Consider the following 19,647-nt stretch of genomic DNA (forward strand, 5'->3'; position numbering starts at 1 on the left):
TTTTGATTCAAGTTTCATAAAATTATAATCAATAATTAGAATATCACTTCCAAGTCATTACGATATATACCATACATTTTTGTTGAACGCAGTTAAGAATGTTATGCTAATACATACATACATACAATGATATAAGGATTATATTTTATATACAACATGGTTATATATTATATTGAAAAATCATCATTATAATATTGTATCGCACTAATAGCGTCAAAATCTTGAAATATTTATTTACAAGAGAGACTACTTATCAGATATTCATAAATATGCATACATGCATCAACCCTGTATTATTAATTTACAAATCTTTCAATGTAATATAAAAATAATCAAAAGCGTCAAAATGTTTATTATTATTCATAGATCTACTAAATATACAAGTGATTAAGTGTAAAACATTCAAAACAAATGGAAGACGAAAATGAAAACTAAACTTTGTGATATGATTGTTTAATTGTTTTTAATTTTTTGTATTAGTTGTTGGAATTAATTCGTAGCGTTTTACAAGTGATGGGAAGTACTTTCATTAATGTATTTTTAATGCTCATGTGAAATAAATAACATTCTTTCATTAAAAACGCTACGAATTAATTCCAACACCTAATATAATAATGTTTGTATAATAATTTTGTAATATTTTCTTTTTAAAAAAAATAAAAAGAGAAATAAAAAATAAAAATCTTGTCAGGCGTAGTATTTTATTTAAATTGGTATACCACGTAAACATTTCCATATTATATATTTTTGCGCGTATTACGTACATGTATACAGTATATGTATACAGTTTCGATCTCTATATGTGTATGATAAACAGAGCCGGGACTAGACATTTTGGTGTCCAAGGTAAAAGGCAAAATTTAATAAAGACTAATATTAATCAATGATATTTAATACTATCTAATTTAATATTCATATTAATTTAATAGGAACATAATCACATGTACAGATATATACGTATAGTACAGATTACGTATATATGCATATGTACAAATACATAATCACAGGACCACAAAAAAATTTTTTAAAAATAAATTAGAGTTGGTTTTCTTATTATAAATTTCGAATCATTGAATTCAAATTTATAAGCTGGCTTTTTTGCTCTATCATGTTTTTTAGATAATTTTTAGAGAAAAATGATGAAAATATGTAAAAGTTGAAAACAAATTTGAGAAAGAATAAAAATAAATGTGACATTAAAATGCGATTGTAGAACTGATTTAAATTTATTTTGATAAGTTAAAGAAGTAGAAAGAATAGAAAAAATTTTTATTGCACGTTACACATGCAATCAGTGTAATTGCAACCGTTGAATTTTGAGTGACACTAGTGGAAGAAATAGTCGTAAGCGTTATCTCTGAAATTGGCTCAAAAATTACATCTGATACCAAACACTGCTCTGTAAGTCCTAATATTATAGCTGGAGTCTCAAAATGTTGTAAAGTATTAAAAAATATTCTTTTTAAACTTAAAAATATCTGCACGTAAAAATGACAAAAAACTAATCTACTAATTTTCTAACTTAAGCCGCGCCGCGCGAATTCATAGGATGGCCCACATTCGAGCGACGACAAAGCGCTCTTTCCCCTTCCTTGCGCACCGCCGTCGTCGCCACTCGACCACAAAATCTATAAGAAACATCTATTTTTGGTTTGAGTTTATTTCAAAAAAATTTTGTGGTTCTAAGATAATATTTTAATTCTCGTAAATATTAGGTGTAGTAAAAAGAAATCCATTATTTTTCCAATAGATGGCTTTAGTAATCTGTATCTCGTGTACGCGTGATACAGATTACTAAAGCCATCCATTGGAAAAATAATGGATTTCTTTTTACTACATCTAATATGTATAGAAAATGTATTTTTCATTTAAAGTAATACTTTTCTTGTTTTGATGTCGCAAAATTGTCAATTAGTTTATCAAAATTTTATCTTTACATATATTTCATTTTTACTTAATATACATAGCTAACACTCAATGGCAGATTCACATAGTTACTGTATGTTAGTATAGTGAATAAGTTAAAATATATAGAAATTTATATTGCTATTTTTGCGCTTCTTTTAAATAATTTACATGAAGCAAATGCCTCGTTCGTTATATCCTAGTCCCCGCTCTGATGATAAAATGTAATTATGTAAAATAATTATTTAAAACCTGCTATGTTGTCGATTAAGATTTAGAAAATTGTTAATTAAAGTGAATAGAATTGTTGTCCAATTTTTACTAAGAACGATCAATCAAATCTCCTGAAGTTTAAACTTGAATTATTAAATGTTGCTGTAAATGGCTATTGGACACTATATGTATTATCACATCTAAATTTTTTCTCACCGTATATGTATTATTTATTGCAATAATATACTCTTGATTATAGTTTTGACGATTTAGCAAAGAGAGAAACAAGGGAGCGACAAGCGAGCGCAGATTTAAGTTTCATACAAAGATCTTATGTTTCAAATAAAATTATTTTCAATTATAAACAAAAGTTTACAAAATCACTTTCAACTTAATCCTTAATCATAATTCATGTAAAATAAATAACTGAATAAATAAATTGTACAGTTAAAAAATTATACTATATAAATATTCAAGTATTCAAGTATTATTAATTAAGTAATGACAGTATATGTATTATTAATTAATTATCCTTTTGAAAATTACTTAAAAATACGGATTAACTTTGCAAAATAAAAGAATATTTTTAAGATGTAGACATTTAAAGAGTCGCCTGACCAGGACTAATCAAGTCAGTATTTTCAATGCGAGCTTGGCGTAGCCAATCCCTGAGATTTCTGGTCCTTTCCATCAGATTTGAAGCATTCCTCTCGACGCTACCAACGCTGGTGCTAAAGCCGCTGTTAGGGCCGTACTGAGCGATAATATTTTGAGTTGTGGTAATAGGAGGTTGTGCAGCAGTTAATTGAGATAGGATGTTAGATTGTATATTGGGCGTACCAAAGGCACCTAAAAAAAATAGAAGTTGCTCATATTCGCAATTTTTTTATAAATAAAAATAAATTATGTTACAATTAAAACAATCTTTTTGTATTTTGCATTTTCTAAAAAAATTTGTAAAAAAAATTTAAATTAGGTCACGTGACACCTAAAACGGAATACATTATATTTTAATACTACTTTAAACTATACATTTAATGATACGCACGCATGCATGCACGCATGCACAATATGTATCTAGGAATATAATATTAATTAATTTTGAAGATATTCTACATTGAATAATATAATACTATATTCCTTAATTTTTATATAAATTACATTGTTTTTTTTACCTTGCATGCTGTTAGGCTGCGTGGTAAGATGATGAAACCGTAACCAACGCAAATAAGAGTACATAAGTGTCGGTGTTGCAGGTATGTTACTGTCTTGACGTTTATTTAAGACATCCCAAATCTCTCGTATTTCTGAGTTCAAATTTTCTAAACTTGCAATGATTTCAGTAGACTCTTGATAATGATCTGGCTTATCTAGATTTCCAACAACAAACTATACAATGTAATGCAAATATATGTTTTCAATTATACGGTTTTACACATCGTATTGTATGATTGTATACTTTATCGTCTTCTAATATAATTTTGTAAAATAAGATATTTAATTTTCTCATCGCTTCTTTATAAAATTGACGATAATTTATAAAACAATTATAAATCAGATGTAGGTGTAATCAAATAATTAAACTAGTAAGGATTAATAATACAGAAATTAGAAACATTTTATTTATAAATATCAAATTATAGTGAGTATCATAAATAAAGTATAAAATATATTTTTTATTCATTATCGCTATAATAATATAATAATACGATTTATTTAAGTTTTACTTGATTTTGAATTTTATTTTATAATATAATAACATAATTCAATGACATAAAAATTTTTTTTTATTTGCAACTCACCTATGAAAGTATCAGTTCCTAAATCAGTCGAGCTGAAACCGCTACTGGCACTCGACATGTCGCTTAATTCATCATTTTTAGCATCATTTTCATTTCGCTTGTCGTTTGCCACTCGTTCCAAAGATTGTTCCAAATGTCTTAGATGAATGATTTTCTCACCTAAAAGACTTTTAGTGCGATGCAAACTAACTTCCATATCAGAGAGCTCGCGTTCCTCCTAAATAAAAATAAACATTTAAAATCTATTTATTTTTGATAAAAGTATTATTAAAAGTATTTTTGAAAAAAATTAATATATTAAAAACATCTCTCTCCCTTTAGGTATATTTTTTTACATTAATAAAAGAGCAGAGATATTTAGAATGATTGCATCACAAGCGTATCTTGTATATCTATTATTTGAAAGTTAAATTGTGTTTTAACGTCGAAAATTAATTCGGCACGCAGTTTGAAAGATTGGAGAAGAGTAGGTATAAATTCACACAGAATTATCACAACATTAAAGATCCAGCTTGACCGTTTAAGACTTGTATTTCCAACGTACGTAATCATATTACAGTTTTATAAGATGCTTTTTATTGCTTAAAATTTAAATATCATAATTTAGAAACATATTAAGAATGTTTTATAGGTATTTTCCAAACGGTAATTATGAAAAAATTGTAGATTATTCTAAATCATGATTAAAAATAATACGACAAATTTGATAATGGTTTACTATCTAGATCATAAGTTATTTTAATAAATAATAATATTTTTTTCAATCTGTATTCTAATAAAAATATATAGAAATGTATTATAAAATAAATTATATTATAAAAAGAATCTTAATTTTTTAATATAAGTATATTATGTATTCAAGCTTATTTACGTAGAGTTATAATACATTGCGATACATGAATTAGTGGTCCAGTAAATAAACAAAATTATTTATTTGTTCTATATCTTTGTAATTAATCGCAATGAAACTTTGCATAAATTATTTTAAATATTTAAAGTACTTATAAAAGAAAAATGTAATTTTTTAATCATTTTAAAAATTTTAATTTTTAACAAAAGAATAACATCAAATAAAATAAATAAACTATAAAAATGTGTTATTAAGTAAAAATATAATCTTATTTGCACAACTTATATATATATATATATATATATATATATATATATATATATAGTTTATTTGAAGTGTAAATATTAAACATACTTCCACATTTAATTTTCTTTGCAAGAATTGCACGTCTAATATATTCTTAAGCGAATTTATTAAAATATATTCAAAATTTAAAGATATATCTACTAATTTTAATTATATTCCCTATAATAAACTATTATTTTTGTAATCGATAATAGTGATATACCTGCACTAGTTGTTCCAGAGTGGCTCTTCCGCTCTGTTGTTTCCAAGCTCTTTGCCTACCCTGAAAGGCACTTTTTTGTTGTCTCAGCGCCTCGCAAGCTCTCCTCACCGAATCCTTCTCCACATGCATCCGGTGACGGAAGAATTCTAGCTCCGAAGAGGCATTCACCGGCGCTGTAAAAGAAAGTAGGTACTGTTGTTTTTAATTTAAAGCAAAAGAGATCGTATTTAGATTTAAGTTTTAAATCCTAAATGTTTAAAGTTTGACACTAAAATGAAGATGACAGTAAAATGGACTTATGTAAACAGCGTGCAAAAGTAAAAGAAAAACTGATGGTGCACTTACGGGCCAGAAGAATATAAGCCGTTAACCAAAGTAAAGTGTATATAATCCTATGAAAAGGAAGAAATAATAAGACTTAACTGTAATTATGTTGCATCGATAAAAATAATACCTTAACAATTACAAGTATTAAATAACGCTACATAATTGTTCAATTTAAGAAAATTATGTTGATCGAATTATTTACACATTTTCAGAATTAAGTTATAATTAATAATATTAATAATATACTTGCCAGACGATAAAACATTTAATAGATAACATGTAAATAAAAATATGTAATAAATTAGAGATAATAATAATTGTAATATATCTATATCATTTTGCGTAAATTATTTAGTGATATATATCTTAATATAGAAATAGAAAAAGTGATCAACAAAGTGAAAAACAAATAATACATACTACAATAAAAGTACATACATACATACAAAAGTATGCTCATTTACAATTATCAAATACACATAAATATACTTAATGTCGTTTTGATTATATACAAAATCTTTTTGAAATTGTTGTAATTTAAAAAAGTTATAATTATATTTTCTACAATTCAAGATGTCTCTCTCTCTCTCTCTCTCTCTCATTATTATTTATTACATATATAGCACATCCTAAAACGTAATGTTCAGATTACATAAAAGTTATATTCTTTAAAAAAGTGTAAAATTATCTATGAGATAAAATCGTTTATTTTTTTATAAATTGACCAATTTTTTTTTATAATTGTGCATTAACATATTCTTATTGTTTGAGCTTTTATATTCATATAAGAAATTAAAGAGATAGAAAAGAGTTTGCACGCTTTGCTCATAAAAAATAAAAGTTTATTTTTTGGATGGAGTTACTCTTAGCTCTTTAAACGATACAAATAACAATTTGTTTATCAAATTGGCTTGATCTGATTTAGTTTAAATGTAAATCAAATTTTTACAAATTTCAAAGGAAAATACATATTTTTTTAAAAAAAGATACACATATCTTTTGGGTAATATACAACGCGCAAGATAAATTTAAAGCAATCACCTTTATCTTGAAAAGGATATCGCACTGTATAGGCCGTTTCGTTGCTCGGTAATTGGTCACCGAGATCTTCCAGTTTTTTCAGCTGTTTTCTAATATTCTCTACTGGGTTCTCCATATTGTTATTACTACTGCTCGAGCGACCTGCACTTGAAGTAGCTTTTTTACTGAAACTCTTCTTTTTCTTCGTAATCATGTTAGTATTTGTTTCACTGGCGGTGGTAGTATCGTCGGATTCAAACTTTGTTGCACTTTTCAAGCCAGCAGCGGTGGATGCGTGTTTCTGAAATCCCGCGACCGCTTTCTGACTCTTCAAATTTTCCGGATCATTTTTCTCGTCGACTTGTTGGTTCGCGTTTTGGCTGTCCTGCGATTTCGCATTTGTTACTGGACTCGAGCGCGCGTCCTTCAGCGGAGTACTGCGAGCACGATTTAAGGCCTATAGCCAGACATTAGGGCGAATTGTATGAACATGACGAAGTACCTTCACAGTCCGATCGTTCTTAACAAGGATATGCGCTGCGCATTGGTCGAATAAAGACTGACGATATAGACTGCGAAAGTACTATAATGGACGTATTAAAAAATGAACGTGCAACATTGGTGTTTTGACATAGATAGAAAAAACTAGTGAGAAAAGATTAAAAAATATTTTTCTTAACAAATCAATTATTCTCAATAAATTTATGATAAAAACTATATGATTTCATTAAAAAGAAATAAAGAGATTTGCGTCTCTACCTCCTGAATATAATTCGATAGTGACAATCTATTTTTTTAGATATTAACATAAAAGAGAAAACCGTATGAAGAGTGAGAAGAAAGTTTTTAAAAAGTGTCGCTAATATTACTATACAAACATCAAATAATTACATAAACGATAGAAAATATTGATGAGATGTAACATGAAATGGCATGCATGTGCTATACGTCGAGCGTGCTTATACTAATAATTGTAGAGGTTGATTATTATACGTTGTTATTGTTAATAATAAATAATATTACATATCAATGTATTTGCTGAAATAAATCAGTTAAAATAAAAAATAATTTTTATTTAATTTTATTGATTTGTTTAAAACGTGCAGTTATTATTTGAAAGATTACAAAATAGATGTCATTATTCCAGTTTTATCTTTTTATTTATCAAGTCGTTCAGTCAATAATAAAAAAGAAAACTATATAAAGAAAAAGAGAACTATATAAAGAGAACTATATGAGTAGAAAGTCTTTAAACTCTTGAAATAACATTATTTGTGCTAAACTTCTTTTCTATTATATCACTAGCTTATTTCAACAATGAAATGTTTAATATATTTAAAATAATGAATCTCTTGACACTCTGTTTGTATTGAAAAAACTCACTTTTGTTCCGACGAATCAGTCTTATCCGTCCTTGTTCTAGTAGATGTCGATCTTTCGGTTTCTGAGGCCGTAGTATATCCCTCCTTTCTTCTGCTTCTTCTTTCGACTGCAAGGCGAACATCGTTTTTCAACTTCATATATTTCTCTTTAAGCGCCGTATATTTGTCCTGTAGCAATCGTTTTTCGCAACGCATCTTTTCAAAATCGATGCTTTCTTGTTGAAGAGCCCGCTCGGTCTGTTTTCTCGCCTCCTTTTCGGCGTCTTTTGCAAAATCCGCACGGATTTCCTCCAGTCGCTCTTTATACATCTTACGGGCAAGAGCTTCCTAAAATTATTGTGGATTAATCGGGTATTTTTTTAAATACAAATAATCAAAATCTTTTGAAGAATGTAAATCTTTTTGCTGTGTGTATGTGTGTGTGTGTGTGTGTGTGTGTGTGTGTGTGTGTGTGTGTGTGTGTGTGTGTGTGTGGTGTGTGGGCACATGCGTAATAAAAAAAAGATATCTTAATAATTATATACAGTAAACTCATATAAGATATATAAATATATCTTATAATAATTCAGGAAATTAAGTGTACATATATATATACATGTTTAATTACTTTGCTACACTATTATAAGATTATTTTGAACAAGATATTTGTGATTATATGAAATTAGTGAATAAGATTATAAAAGAAAATTATTTATTAAAACTTTTATAATAATAAATTTTGTATTCTAGAAAATGGACGAATATTGACCATTAATGGATTAATTATTTAATATTATATACGGCATATATATAAGCATTAAATACTTACATCCATTCTAAAGTCGCGAAGAATTTCGGCTAGACATTGCTCATGATCTTCGGTAAATTTAGTAATTTTTTCTCGTTGTTGCATTCTCAATTCGTTTCTTAAATCTTCAAATTCCTTTTCCAGTTCCTTCTTTAAGGTTTCGATTCTTTCGTTATGTTGCTTTCTCATCTCATATTCGTTTAGCTTTGCAAGCTTTTCTTCACCAAGGTCACGTTCGTGCTCATTTTCTAGCTTACCCATTTCTTGACTTCTCAATTCCAGAAGTTCTCTTTTTCTCTCGTCGAGTTCTGTTTTTAGATTGGTCAATATTTCTTGTCTCTCTTTTTCGTAACAGACCTCTAGTTCCGTGCGGACTTTCTTCAAATTTTCCATTCTAGCTTGATCCATTTCAGTAATCAATACTTGTATCTCCTGTTCTTCCTAAAACAATTGTATTCTTAATAAATAAAATTTCACTTAAAATTAACAGGATATTTTTAGATCTTTTATAAAATATATTTATGAAAATTAGTTTTAGAACTTTGGTTTTAGAAATAGCATATAATTTTATAGCATATATTTAGCATATAATTTTATCATCAGTTATGTTTTTTCTCTATGAAAAATAAATATTCAGAAAAATGAAAAAATGTATACCCTAAAATAACAAAAAGTATACCGGTATTATAATACCGGTGTACTTTTTGTTATTTTAAGGTCTACATTTTTTCATTTTTATTTAAATTGTGAAACTTATCTAAAAGAAAAAAAAGATATATCTTTTTTTTTTTTAGATAAGCTTCACAATTTACATCACACTTCTGACATAATGTAATAAAAAAGGAATACCTTTTGTGCCATTTCCTGTTTCATTTCTTCTAATCTATGATCCAAAAATTGTTGTATTAAAATCTTTTGTTGCACAAAATTTTCCTCCAGTTCTTTTTTCTTTTCCTGCAGTTTAATATCGAGTTCAATCCTAAAATTTTCAATTTCTTCTTCGTGTTCTCTATTCATTTTCACTTTCATATCGTCAATACTTTGAGAATATTCTAACTTAGATCGCACAAATCGCTCCTTCTGTGCGTAATGATTGAACCTTGATATATCAGATGACTCATCATCTTCAAGTTGTCGATTCGATAAGAGATTTGTTGTACGTCTTGCTTTTTCAATAATCAATTTTGTTTTGATTTCATCGGAATCACTACTTTTCGCGGTGCTACAATCTGTTTCGCTTTTTGACACTATATCGATATTTTTAACTTTTTCACCTAATTTATTAGGTAGATAATCAAAACTATTATCACTTTCTAAAACATTCTTTGTCATTTGACTTCGATGTTCATTTTCCGAAACATTTTGCACGAGGAATCTTTTGCCAACTATTTTCGGATTTTTTGATATGGATTCGATTTTCTCTATAGATAAGTGTTGCTTGTTGTTCTCTAAATCTATTTTATCTTGCTCTTTTTCATTAGAATAGTCGTTTTTGTCATCATTGTTATCTTCGAAATTTTGCGATGTCGATTTCCACGGGGATAGAATGGAACCAGTAATTTTATTGCTGATTACAGCCGATATCCGTTGATTCTTATCTTCAGATTCGGAGTCCCAATCATCCTCGGATTCGGAATATGTGAAATTGATGTTGAACTCTTTTTCCAAATCAAAGCGCACGCTTTTGCGTTCTTCATCCAATGGTCGATCGTCTATCCACAATTGAGTAAAAGTCAGATTACCGTGATGAAATTGTATTAATGCTAATTGAAAGATTAAAAAAGATACTCGAGTTTTTTATTTTACATGTTCAAATTATTACTTTTTGCTTTTACTTATCGTGAAATATAAATAGCTTTGTTTTTTTTTTTAATATAACAATATTTCTACAACAATATGTTCAAGTAAACTATCTACTATGTTGGATTGGTACAATTATCTATAATTATTAAAGAACGATAAAAATAAAAAAATTGTAAAAAATTATTTAAATATGCATATATACAATTTTACCATCTTCAAGTTGTTTTTCCCTCAGAATGGATTTGGGTCTGTCACCAGCAATGTTATTGATTTCGTCAGAAATTGTCAACGTCCGAAAATCCTCTAACTTGCCGCCATCTTGACTAGGTGTGGTATCTCTACTCCTGTTACTTTTTAGAAACATCGAACCACCACCACTAAGAGTTAACTCCTTTTGTTGACCCAACTGACTTGGATGTTTCTCTTTGTCGAATTTCTCGAGTTTTTCTGGTTTGGCTAATGTATTAACGCTGAGTTTGTCGATGTCGATTATGTTCTCTTCTGAACTGAACTTGCTAGAAAGCTGTTCCCAATCTTTCTCATGCCATGGGCTCAGTGACTCAGATCTCTTCAGTACCTCTTTCAGATCAAGTTCTTTTTTCGCAGACATTGCAATTGTTGTGGTTGTTGCAGTCGTATCCTTTATCTCGAGCAATTTAGGACATTCATAAAATTTTGGATCTTGAAATTTCAAGTTTGTATAATCCCTCGCGGCCCGATCGCTTGATAAGGACATTACATTGTCGGATCTTGAATCACTTTCCCTTCTCGATTGGAGTCTATCGAAAGAAGAGGGACGATCTCTCTTGCGTGAACTGTCGATTTTTTCGGCTTTCCGTAAAGGTGCCAATTTCATAGGAATTTTAGTGCCTGCCATGCTAAGTTTCGCATAAACAGTATCTTTAATAGTTTCTTTTGGGATAATTGTTTCTTTCGGTAAAGTTGCGTCCTCATGAGATTCAAGATCTTTTGCCGTAGTCTTTGAATCTTCTTCTACGATATTAAAAAATAATTGTTTCTGTTTTTTACTTTATTACTACATTTTTGTAATGTTTTTTAGAATAGGATTATTCATGAAAAATATATATTACTAATGTTAATAAATATATTAAAGTAAAAATTGATGTTTATAGAGTAAACATAAATGTATGTGTAATTGATAAATGTAAGAGATAAGTGGAATTGTAAAGTATGTATGCAAGATTTTATATAAAAAAAATTTAACGTTTTCTTTATTTTTTTACAGAATAAAATATCTGGAATGTAAAAGAATCAAATTATTTATATACAAAATATAGAAAGAAGAAAAATATAGAAGAAGAAAATTACTGTTTTGATCTTTGTTACAATTATAAACAAAGAATATCAAAGATTAAAATTACAAATGCTGAGGAATTCGTTTTCTTCAACTGAGTGCGGAAGGCATTAATTTTCAACTAAAATCTTATAAGCAGAAATTGAAAAATTATGTCTCAGCAATGGGAGTGTTTGAATATAAAAACACGATTATTGCAAAAAGTAAGGAGCGACTCTAAGCATTCGAAGTTAGTAATAGCCAAGGTCTTGAAGTTGTTATTCATTTACGTAATATTTACGATTATAAATTGCATATAACATCCGCTTGTTGATTCCAATAAATTGATTCAACCAATCAATACAGAAAACTGATATAAATAATAGAAATATTAAAATTATTTTAAGAACAAAAATATTAGTTATCCTCTTTCATTTTACAATGTGATTAAAAAATAAACTAAACAATCGTTATAAACAACATAAATATAATTTTAACTTTCATTTTCTTTTTTCTTGATAATTTAATCTTTTTCCACATTTTTAAAATAAATTTTGATTTTTATGTAATTGTAGTTTATGTAATCATATAAAAGTGTCTAATAACTTTTTCTATTTAGTAAGTTGTATAATCAGAGTGCTCTTGAAAGAATATATTAATATATATATAAAATACTTTTAATATACAAAATATAGGTACATATTTTTTAATAAAAATACTAAATATATATTCATTAAATTCTTGTTAGCGACTACAGCGCGACATTCATCGTTCATTTATACGTTGTAGAATCTAAAAATACGGTTGTACTTTTCATAATTTTGACGCAAAGCCAAAACATTGCACTGCCAAGTTGTATGATTTTACTGATTATTGTGAAGTATTCGGACGACGCGCGTCAATAGTCGTAAAGCATTACATGAGAGTGTAGTATATTAATGGGGCGTGATTAATAGGTCAATTCTAAGCAGAATCTAAACTTGTAAAACTTGTAAGAAGTTATGACTAATATTCTTATTTAATGCATATATAACGTAAAATGTATGATTATTCGTAAATATTTACAATTTCTTGTAAATTTTATGGTTAGTCAAAAGCTGTCTGTAAAAATATTAAATAAAAGTATAAGCATTTAAAAATTTTTACAAGTCTTACAGAAATATGTTACAAACCTTATGATTCTGCTTAGAATTTAGGCATAAGGTCGACTTAAAATAATTTAATCTTTCAGGAACTGAAATAGTGATCATAATAAAAGTAGCTTGTAGAAAATCATTCCATTATGTTATCAAAATATAAGATAAAGAAATAGTCTCTAAGTTTTTTAAATTTAAAATGCGTATAAAATATATTCTTTATAAATAAAAAATTCAACAAGATTGGAAACAAGATCGTTTATGTTAAATACATTACTTTAAATACGAAGCGCCACTACGATCTGAAAGTTAAGATGTTGAACTATTATATATATTCATTTAAATGAATTAATTTCAGAAATGATAATTGCGTGCCAATATAGTTGTCTTTCAATCTGAATCAATCGGGAGTCGAACCTGGATCTCTTGCATTCTGACCGAGGCAATATTTTTCGCAATAAGTTTATTACAGTTTTTTAAGATTAAATTTGGGAAATTTGGGGGGATTATTAATATTTCAGATTGATTGCGTTGAAAGTCCGACAACTATATTGGCACGCAATTATCATTTCTGAAATTAATTCATTTAAATGAATATATATATAATAATTCAACATCTTAACTTTCAGACCGTAGTGGCATTTTGTATTTAAAGTAATGTAAAAAGTTCAATATTATATTTAGTTTCTTTCCAGAATTTTTAATATAATTGTATTGTAATTTTGTACAAACTGATTTTTAATTTGTTTTAGAAAAATATTTCTTTCCAATCTTATGTTTACTAATTTGAAATTTATCCAAGACGCGTTACAATTTAAAAGAAGAAAAATTGTATGTGCAAAATTGCTAAGATAATTGTTAAGATAAAGAAATATAAAAAGATATGATTTATTGTCATAATAAAGTAAAATATTTATAAAATGAATATAAGTATTATGACCAATACCAAGGCTTAGTTGCCTTTTGTTGCCAGCTCTAGTTTGTTCCACGAGTCCTCTATAAACTGCATCTAGAGGATGTTCCCAGGTGGTAGTGCCAGTGGATGCCTGGTAATAATACCAGGCACCACTAGCTTCATGGAAGCACGGAGACCAGCCCTTAGGAAGAGCTGCCATAAGGCCCTCACGGGCCAAATCCAGAAGGTGTGGTTCCGCATCGGGATCAATTCCCAGACGTTTTGCATAATCCAGTAACTCTGGAATTACATTGTTGTCTATTAAATTATTACTATATTACTATTCATGCAGTATGAAATATTTTAGAAATGTTTGTAAAATATTTCATTGCAAGATTTGAAATATTTCAGAAATTTTTCATAAAATTTTTCTAAATATGTCCAAGAAATACAATTTTTCTGTTACAATACATATTTGTACAATATTTTTGTGAAACGTTTTAATGCAATATTTTAAAATGTTTGACAAATGTTTAAAAAATATTTCCGAAATATTTTATTGAAATATGTCAAAAAATAAATAATTCATGTCGTGTAGATAAATATAATACTTATCTATCATGTTAATGAGTCAATTTTTCAAATCATTATCATTCGATAAAAGAAAAAGTAATTAACAATAGCAAGAATACGCCATACACCGACGAAATATGGCGCCTAAAAGTCATAAAAATGATATAATAATTTCTGAATAGAAATATGTATTTAAATAAAATTTTTGTATTTAATTTGTAGAATAAAAAATCTTGCCATATATTGTGATAATTTCAATATATATAACCATTTTATTAATCAATAAAAGGATAGAAAGTCTTCGATAAATTCGAGGTAGAGTTAATTTAATTATTTACGGCATATCAAGTATTTTTATCCAGTATAGCATGATTTATTAATAATGCCCTTATAAACTTTAATCACTAGAAAGTGGATCCCTGTATCTTATTATATCGAGCTCAGATAAACTGTACAATTCATTGATCATACAGTTAACCGAGTTAAAAGTATCAAAGCAGAAAGTTATCTCTTTCCATGTAAAAACTATTGTGATAGCGTGATGCGCTTATGATTATTTAACATTATTCGTTAAAAGTCTTAATATAAGAGCAAGATTATTGTTTCACAAAATAGGATAAATATAAAATAATTAAGTAAGAGAAAATAATAATGAAACTTAAAATCGGTTAATCACAATTTAATTTGCTAATTATTGATATAAATTGTAACTTTAAAATTAAATAAATCTTATGTAATGTAGTCTATCTTATGAAACGAAATAAATTTTATTGATTCTTTGATTGTTTTCTGTTAATTAATATATACGGTAATTAAATTTATAGTAAAGAGAGTCGTAAAAATACTTGCATATATGCATGTGATATTCAAGAAGATATAAGTAAAAGTTATAAAATTAAATATTTTACCTCATCAAATTTTTTAATGTCATAAAAAAAAATACAATAAAAATACAATAAATCTTTCTTTTACGTTAATCGGCAACAATTAATGAATAATTGCTTTGTTTCTTAATTTTGCCAAATATAAGTATAAGAAATAATCTTTTACATATTATAATATCAATATGTTTTGACATCCGCGCGCGCGCGCACACACACACACACACACACACACACACACACACACACACACACACACACACACACACACATGCAAACATATCATACAGCAAATTAAAGTATAATATTTTTGAAAAGATTTGGAAGAAAAAACCTTTTGAGAATATTATATTTTTATATTATATACTTTATTCGTACGTGTGTTCAATCTTTTCTATTACATAGATTGCTGTCTATCATAGATTGCAGTCAATATCATATCTGAAATGTTTTTTTATCCAAATTATCTTTTTAGAGTAAATAAAAATAATGAAAACTTCCGATGGGGAGAACAAAAATGATCGGTAGCTCTAGATTACAGGCAAGGGTAAGGTAGTTTAAACGTCAAGTTATCAACGCACAAAAATTTCGGCTTATCATAAAGAATGATTACGAAAAAGTTTCGCAAGTATAAGAGGCCTCAATAAAAAATTCCATCAGTCTCGACTGGACAGGTGGTGGTAGCTGGCGTATGGGGGCAAGTCGAGCTACCATCTGCCCTCGAGTTGCTAGTCAAAGTGTTGGTCCACATTTTGCTGGTTTGACTAATCCAGCTGGTGAATCCAGCTATTATAATGGAACTGATCTATATGAATAAAAGTTTTGGCAGAAAAAAATCGTTGTTTCAAATTCTGCCGATAGTTTCAAAAATTATGGCTGATGGATAAGACGGGTTTGTATGCCTGAAATGGTATAAAGATGGTCGAATGCTATGACAAAACTTTCTCTGCACTGCGAATTATTGATTTTCCGGAGCGCGCTGGGGAACGGGCTCGGTATTCCCGCCAGGCGTGATGTAAATAAACAAGGAAACTTGCTACTAGGTCTCTTTTACACTTTTCTTTGCTTTTAGACTGATTTTAAATGGAACACTTCTTTAGGAATGTCACTTGTTTACTTCATTATGTGGCTATTTTTTTCTATTGCTTCTTAAGGGAAATACTAAAAGAATACTACTCCATAACGGTTACATGTGATTGTACAAACAAAATTTAGAGATGCAAGAAATAATTTAAAATTAAAACAATTTCCAGTTAATTTCTAATTAAAAATGAGAAGTTATATTTAATACGTCAAAGTGTCAATAAAATAGTTTAGTAAACAATTTCGCTTATTAAATTTTATGATATATTTGGTTAAGATATTTAGCAATATAAAAATACAGTAACGTTTTTGTGCTTGTAAAAAATTTAGACATCGCAATGTGATGAAATGAAAAGGAAGTAAGTGGAGAGAAATAAAATATACGTATAGGATATCAAAATAAAACCATCATCCAATCCAGTAATTCAATCCAGTGGTGATTCTATGGTGATTTTAGTAGAAAGGAACCAGGGTTTATTTTCTAATTTTGAGTTAGAACGATAATTAACTTTCTCATTGTGCATTTTATATTTTTACAACGTTTACAATGATGTCCAGTAATACGGTTTGCCGGTAATACGATGTTAGGTCTGATTTGTTAATCAAGTGTGTAACGTGTCTGATAAATCTTCCAATGATATCCTTTCACGTAGGAAAGATAATAGAATCTTACTCTCACTCTTGACAAAAATCATGTAAATTATAATACTATATGACAAAGACACGGGGTGTTACGGATGGAAACGACGCACCATCGATCAGTTTGGCAATGAACGCCCTACTCCTAGCGATGAGCGTTGGATTGCTCCAACAATCGACAAGTTCAATCCATCTATTGAAACCATCATGGTCGATGATGAAAAGGAGGAGGAATAGGAGATAGGAGAATTAATCCGAGGCTTTTATTCCGAGTTATTTCCACATACCTTCATTTGTTGGATGAGACGTCTCATCGAAAACCTCCCTGCACACGATCGTAGCAGCGCTGTCTTGAGAAATGCTCATGCTAACACTGCACCCCGACACCCCGTAAGCGTAATGTTTGCATTACACGACTACGTACTTTTCCATATTCGTACGATGAGCGAGAGAATTACGGTGTGTAAGATCCGACTCATTTTTACTCCATATTAGTGCGCGCCTGATACGTACGCGCCTCTTGCACTGCGCGAACCTCGCTGCCTCGCTCGTCGGTCAATGTTGAATTCAGCTTGAACGTAGGCGCAGTAGGCGGTGGTAGCGAAGAAAGAGGAAGGAAGATAGTAAGAGAGAACGCTGGTTGCGCCCCCCCGTTTGCCAGCTGCGAAATCAGCTGTCTGATAAGAAATATCATTCAATGACATGAATATCATTCTTATCATCGAAAAGATCGTCAACGAGGTAGATGGTACAATAGATATGATGGAATGTTTTTTACGGAATCTTTGGCTTTTGAAGATCGATTAGAATGGAAAATGACTTTAAAGTTCACTCTTATAGATATTAAGTTGATAAAAGTAGTATTTATCATATTTTAAACATTGATCGTTATATTAATAATACAATTTATATATATATAAAATATATAAATTGTTAAAACAAATATAAAAAATAATTTAAGTAAATGTGAGAATAAACTAAGTAGAATTTTTTAAATTGCAACTTTTAACTGCACATACGCACAACTCATTGTAATATCGTATTATAATATTATATAATATATTAGTACTTACATGAAGGGAAATTATTTAATTGAATTATTATGTAATTAGATAAACGTTTAGCAAATGAAAGGTCGTATCTTAGCTGAACATTTTTTCCATGATGGTAATTATATTATATTATTGAATATTTAATTTATGTCATTTTTAATAATAATTTTCTTTATGTGTTTACGTATGCAAAAGATAAACAGAGGAAAATATATATTGTTATATTTTTACTTAAAATTTGTAAAATATTTTGATTTACATTCTTATCGACTATAGGTAATAAACTTTGTTGATAAAATCAAAGATATACTACACTTACGTACATACATACATATCTATATAAATAAACATATATGCATATGTATGTTTATATAGCATATATGAATTTTTAATTATAATTCTTTAAAAATAGATTTAGATTTAAAATATATATAAAAATAATTATTGCACAATAAATGAAAAAGGAAGGTTCCTTTTCGTTGGAAGGTTAGCATCTATTATCTTCTTTAGAGTGTATGATATACCTATATTTCAGGAATCTAATAATATATATATATATATATATATATATATATATATATATATATATATATATTTAGACAAACAAACGAACAAAAATGTATAATAACATTTTATTATAGTAAAACATTAACTATTTTGCATAATAGTGTAACTTATAATTTTTTAAATATATATTTTATGTATCCGTGCAATTTCATTATTTAAATCTCAATTTTTTATTTTATGGAGTTTAATATATATTTAAAACAGGATTTTAATTTTCTTATTGCAAGTTTTGTTTTAATGCAAGGTTGTGTATTGTCTGTGTGAATTGATACAATTACAAAATTTTCTATTATATTTTGCAATATAATAATTAAAATCGGAGTAATTCTGAATTTGCGCAATCCACTGAGCAATGTCTACTTTATTATCGGTTGGTTACAACTATCAAATGCATCACGCGGTTCTTAATTCTAACACATAGAGGAAGCAACTATACAGTTTTGCTATTAAAATAATATTCAATAAAATATCTTATTCATATGATTCAACCATATCGGTAAAATATTATCGGTTACTTAAATTTGTAAATTTCTGTAAAAATTGAAACAAAATAGAAAAACTAAAAGTTTAAAATTGCTGATATTGCATTCTTAATAGGATAATGATTTAGAAAAAACGAAGATAAAATACTAATATCTTGATTATTACTAATATTCATATAAACTTTTTAAATTATTAAAAAATTTGTTATTAATTTTAAAATATCAATTGTATTTAATTTCAAATTTAAAGTTATAGTGATAACTTTATCATATTTCGAGGGAATAAACGCTGATCCAAGTGCGTTAATTGTTTAAAAATATTTCTCAATATTTACAAATTGAAAATTTTAATTCAGCGAACATTCGCTATATTTGTCATTTTTCTGTTTGACGATGTATGGTCGACATATTATATTATTTCATACTGTAGATATTATATTTTTATTTT

General features: G+C 28.0%; 1 protein-coding gene across 5 annotated transcripts; it reads right to left on the reverse strand.

Moving 5' to 3' along the window:
- Positions 1-607: 607 nt before the first annotated feature.
- On the reverse strand, positions 608-17,717 carry Cep164 (centrosomal protein 164). Of its 5 annotated transcripts, none has more exons than XM_087414280.1 (11): positions 17,386-17,717; positions 13,974-14,240; positions 10,808-11,590; positions 9,644-10,506; positions 8,816-9,235; positions 8,009-8,334; positions 6,647-7,062; positions 5,279-5,451; positions 3,921-4,137; positions 3,294-3,488; positions 608-2,967 (listed from the first exon to the last, which is right to left on the reverse strand). In XM_087414280.1, exons 1-11 carry the CDS (start codon positions 17,462-17,464, stop codon positions 2,720-2,722), a joined length of 3,987 nt encoding a protein of 1,328 aa, XP_087270406.1. In that variant the 5' UTR covers positions 17,465-17,717; the 3' UTR covers positions 608-2,719. The 5 variants fall into 5 exon arrangements, with proteins under 5 accessions (XP_087270406.1, XP_011059952.1, XP_087270407.1 ...); XM_011061650.2 differs by having other exon boundaries at positions 13,974-14,222; positions 17,386-17,716; XM_087414281.1 differs by lacking the exon at positions 608-2,967 and having other exon boundaries at positions 3,388-3,507.
- Positions 17,718-19,647: the final 1,930 nt, after the last annotated feature.

Source organism: Acromyrmex echinatior, chromosome 16, assembly GCF_024713525.1.
Source record: "Acromyrmex echinatior isolate Ae372 chromosome 16, ASM2471352v2, whole genome shotgun sequence".
NCBI lineage: Eukaryota > Metazoa > Arthropoda > Insecta > Hymenoptera > Formicidae > Acromyrmex > Acromyrmex echinatior.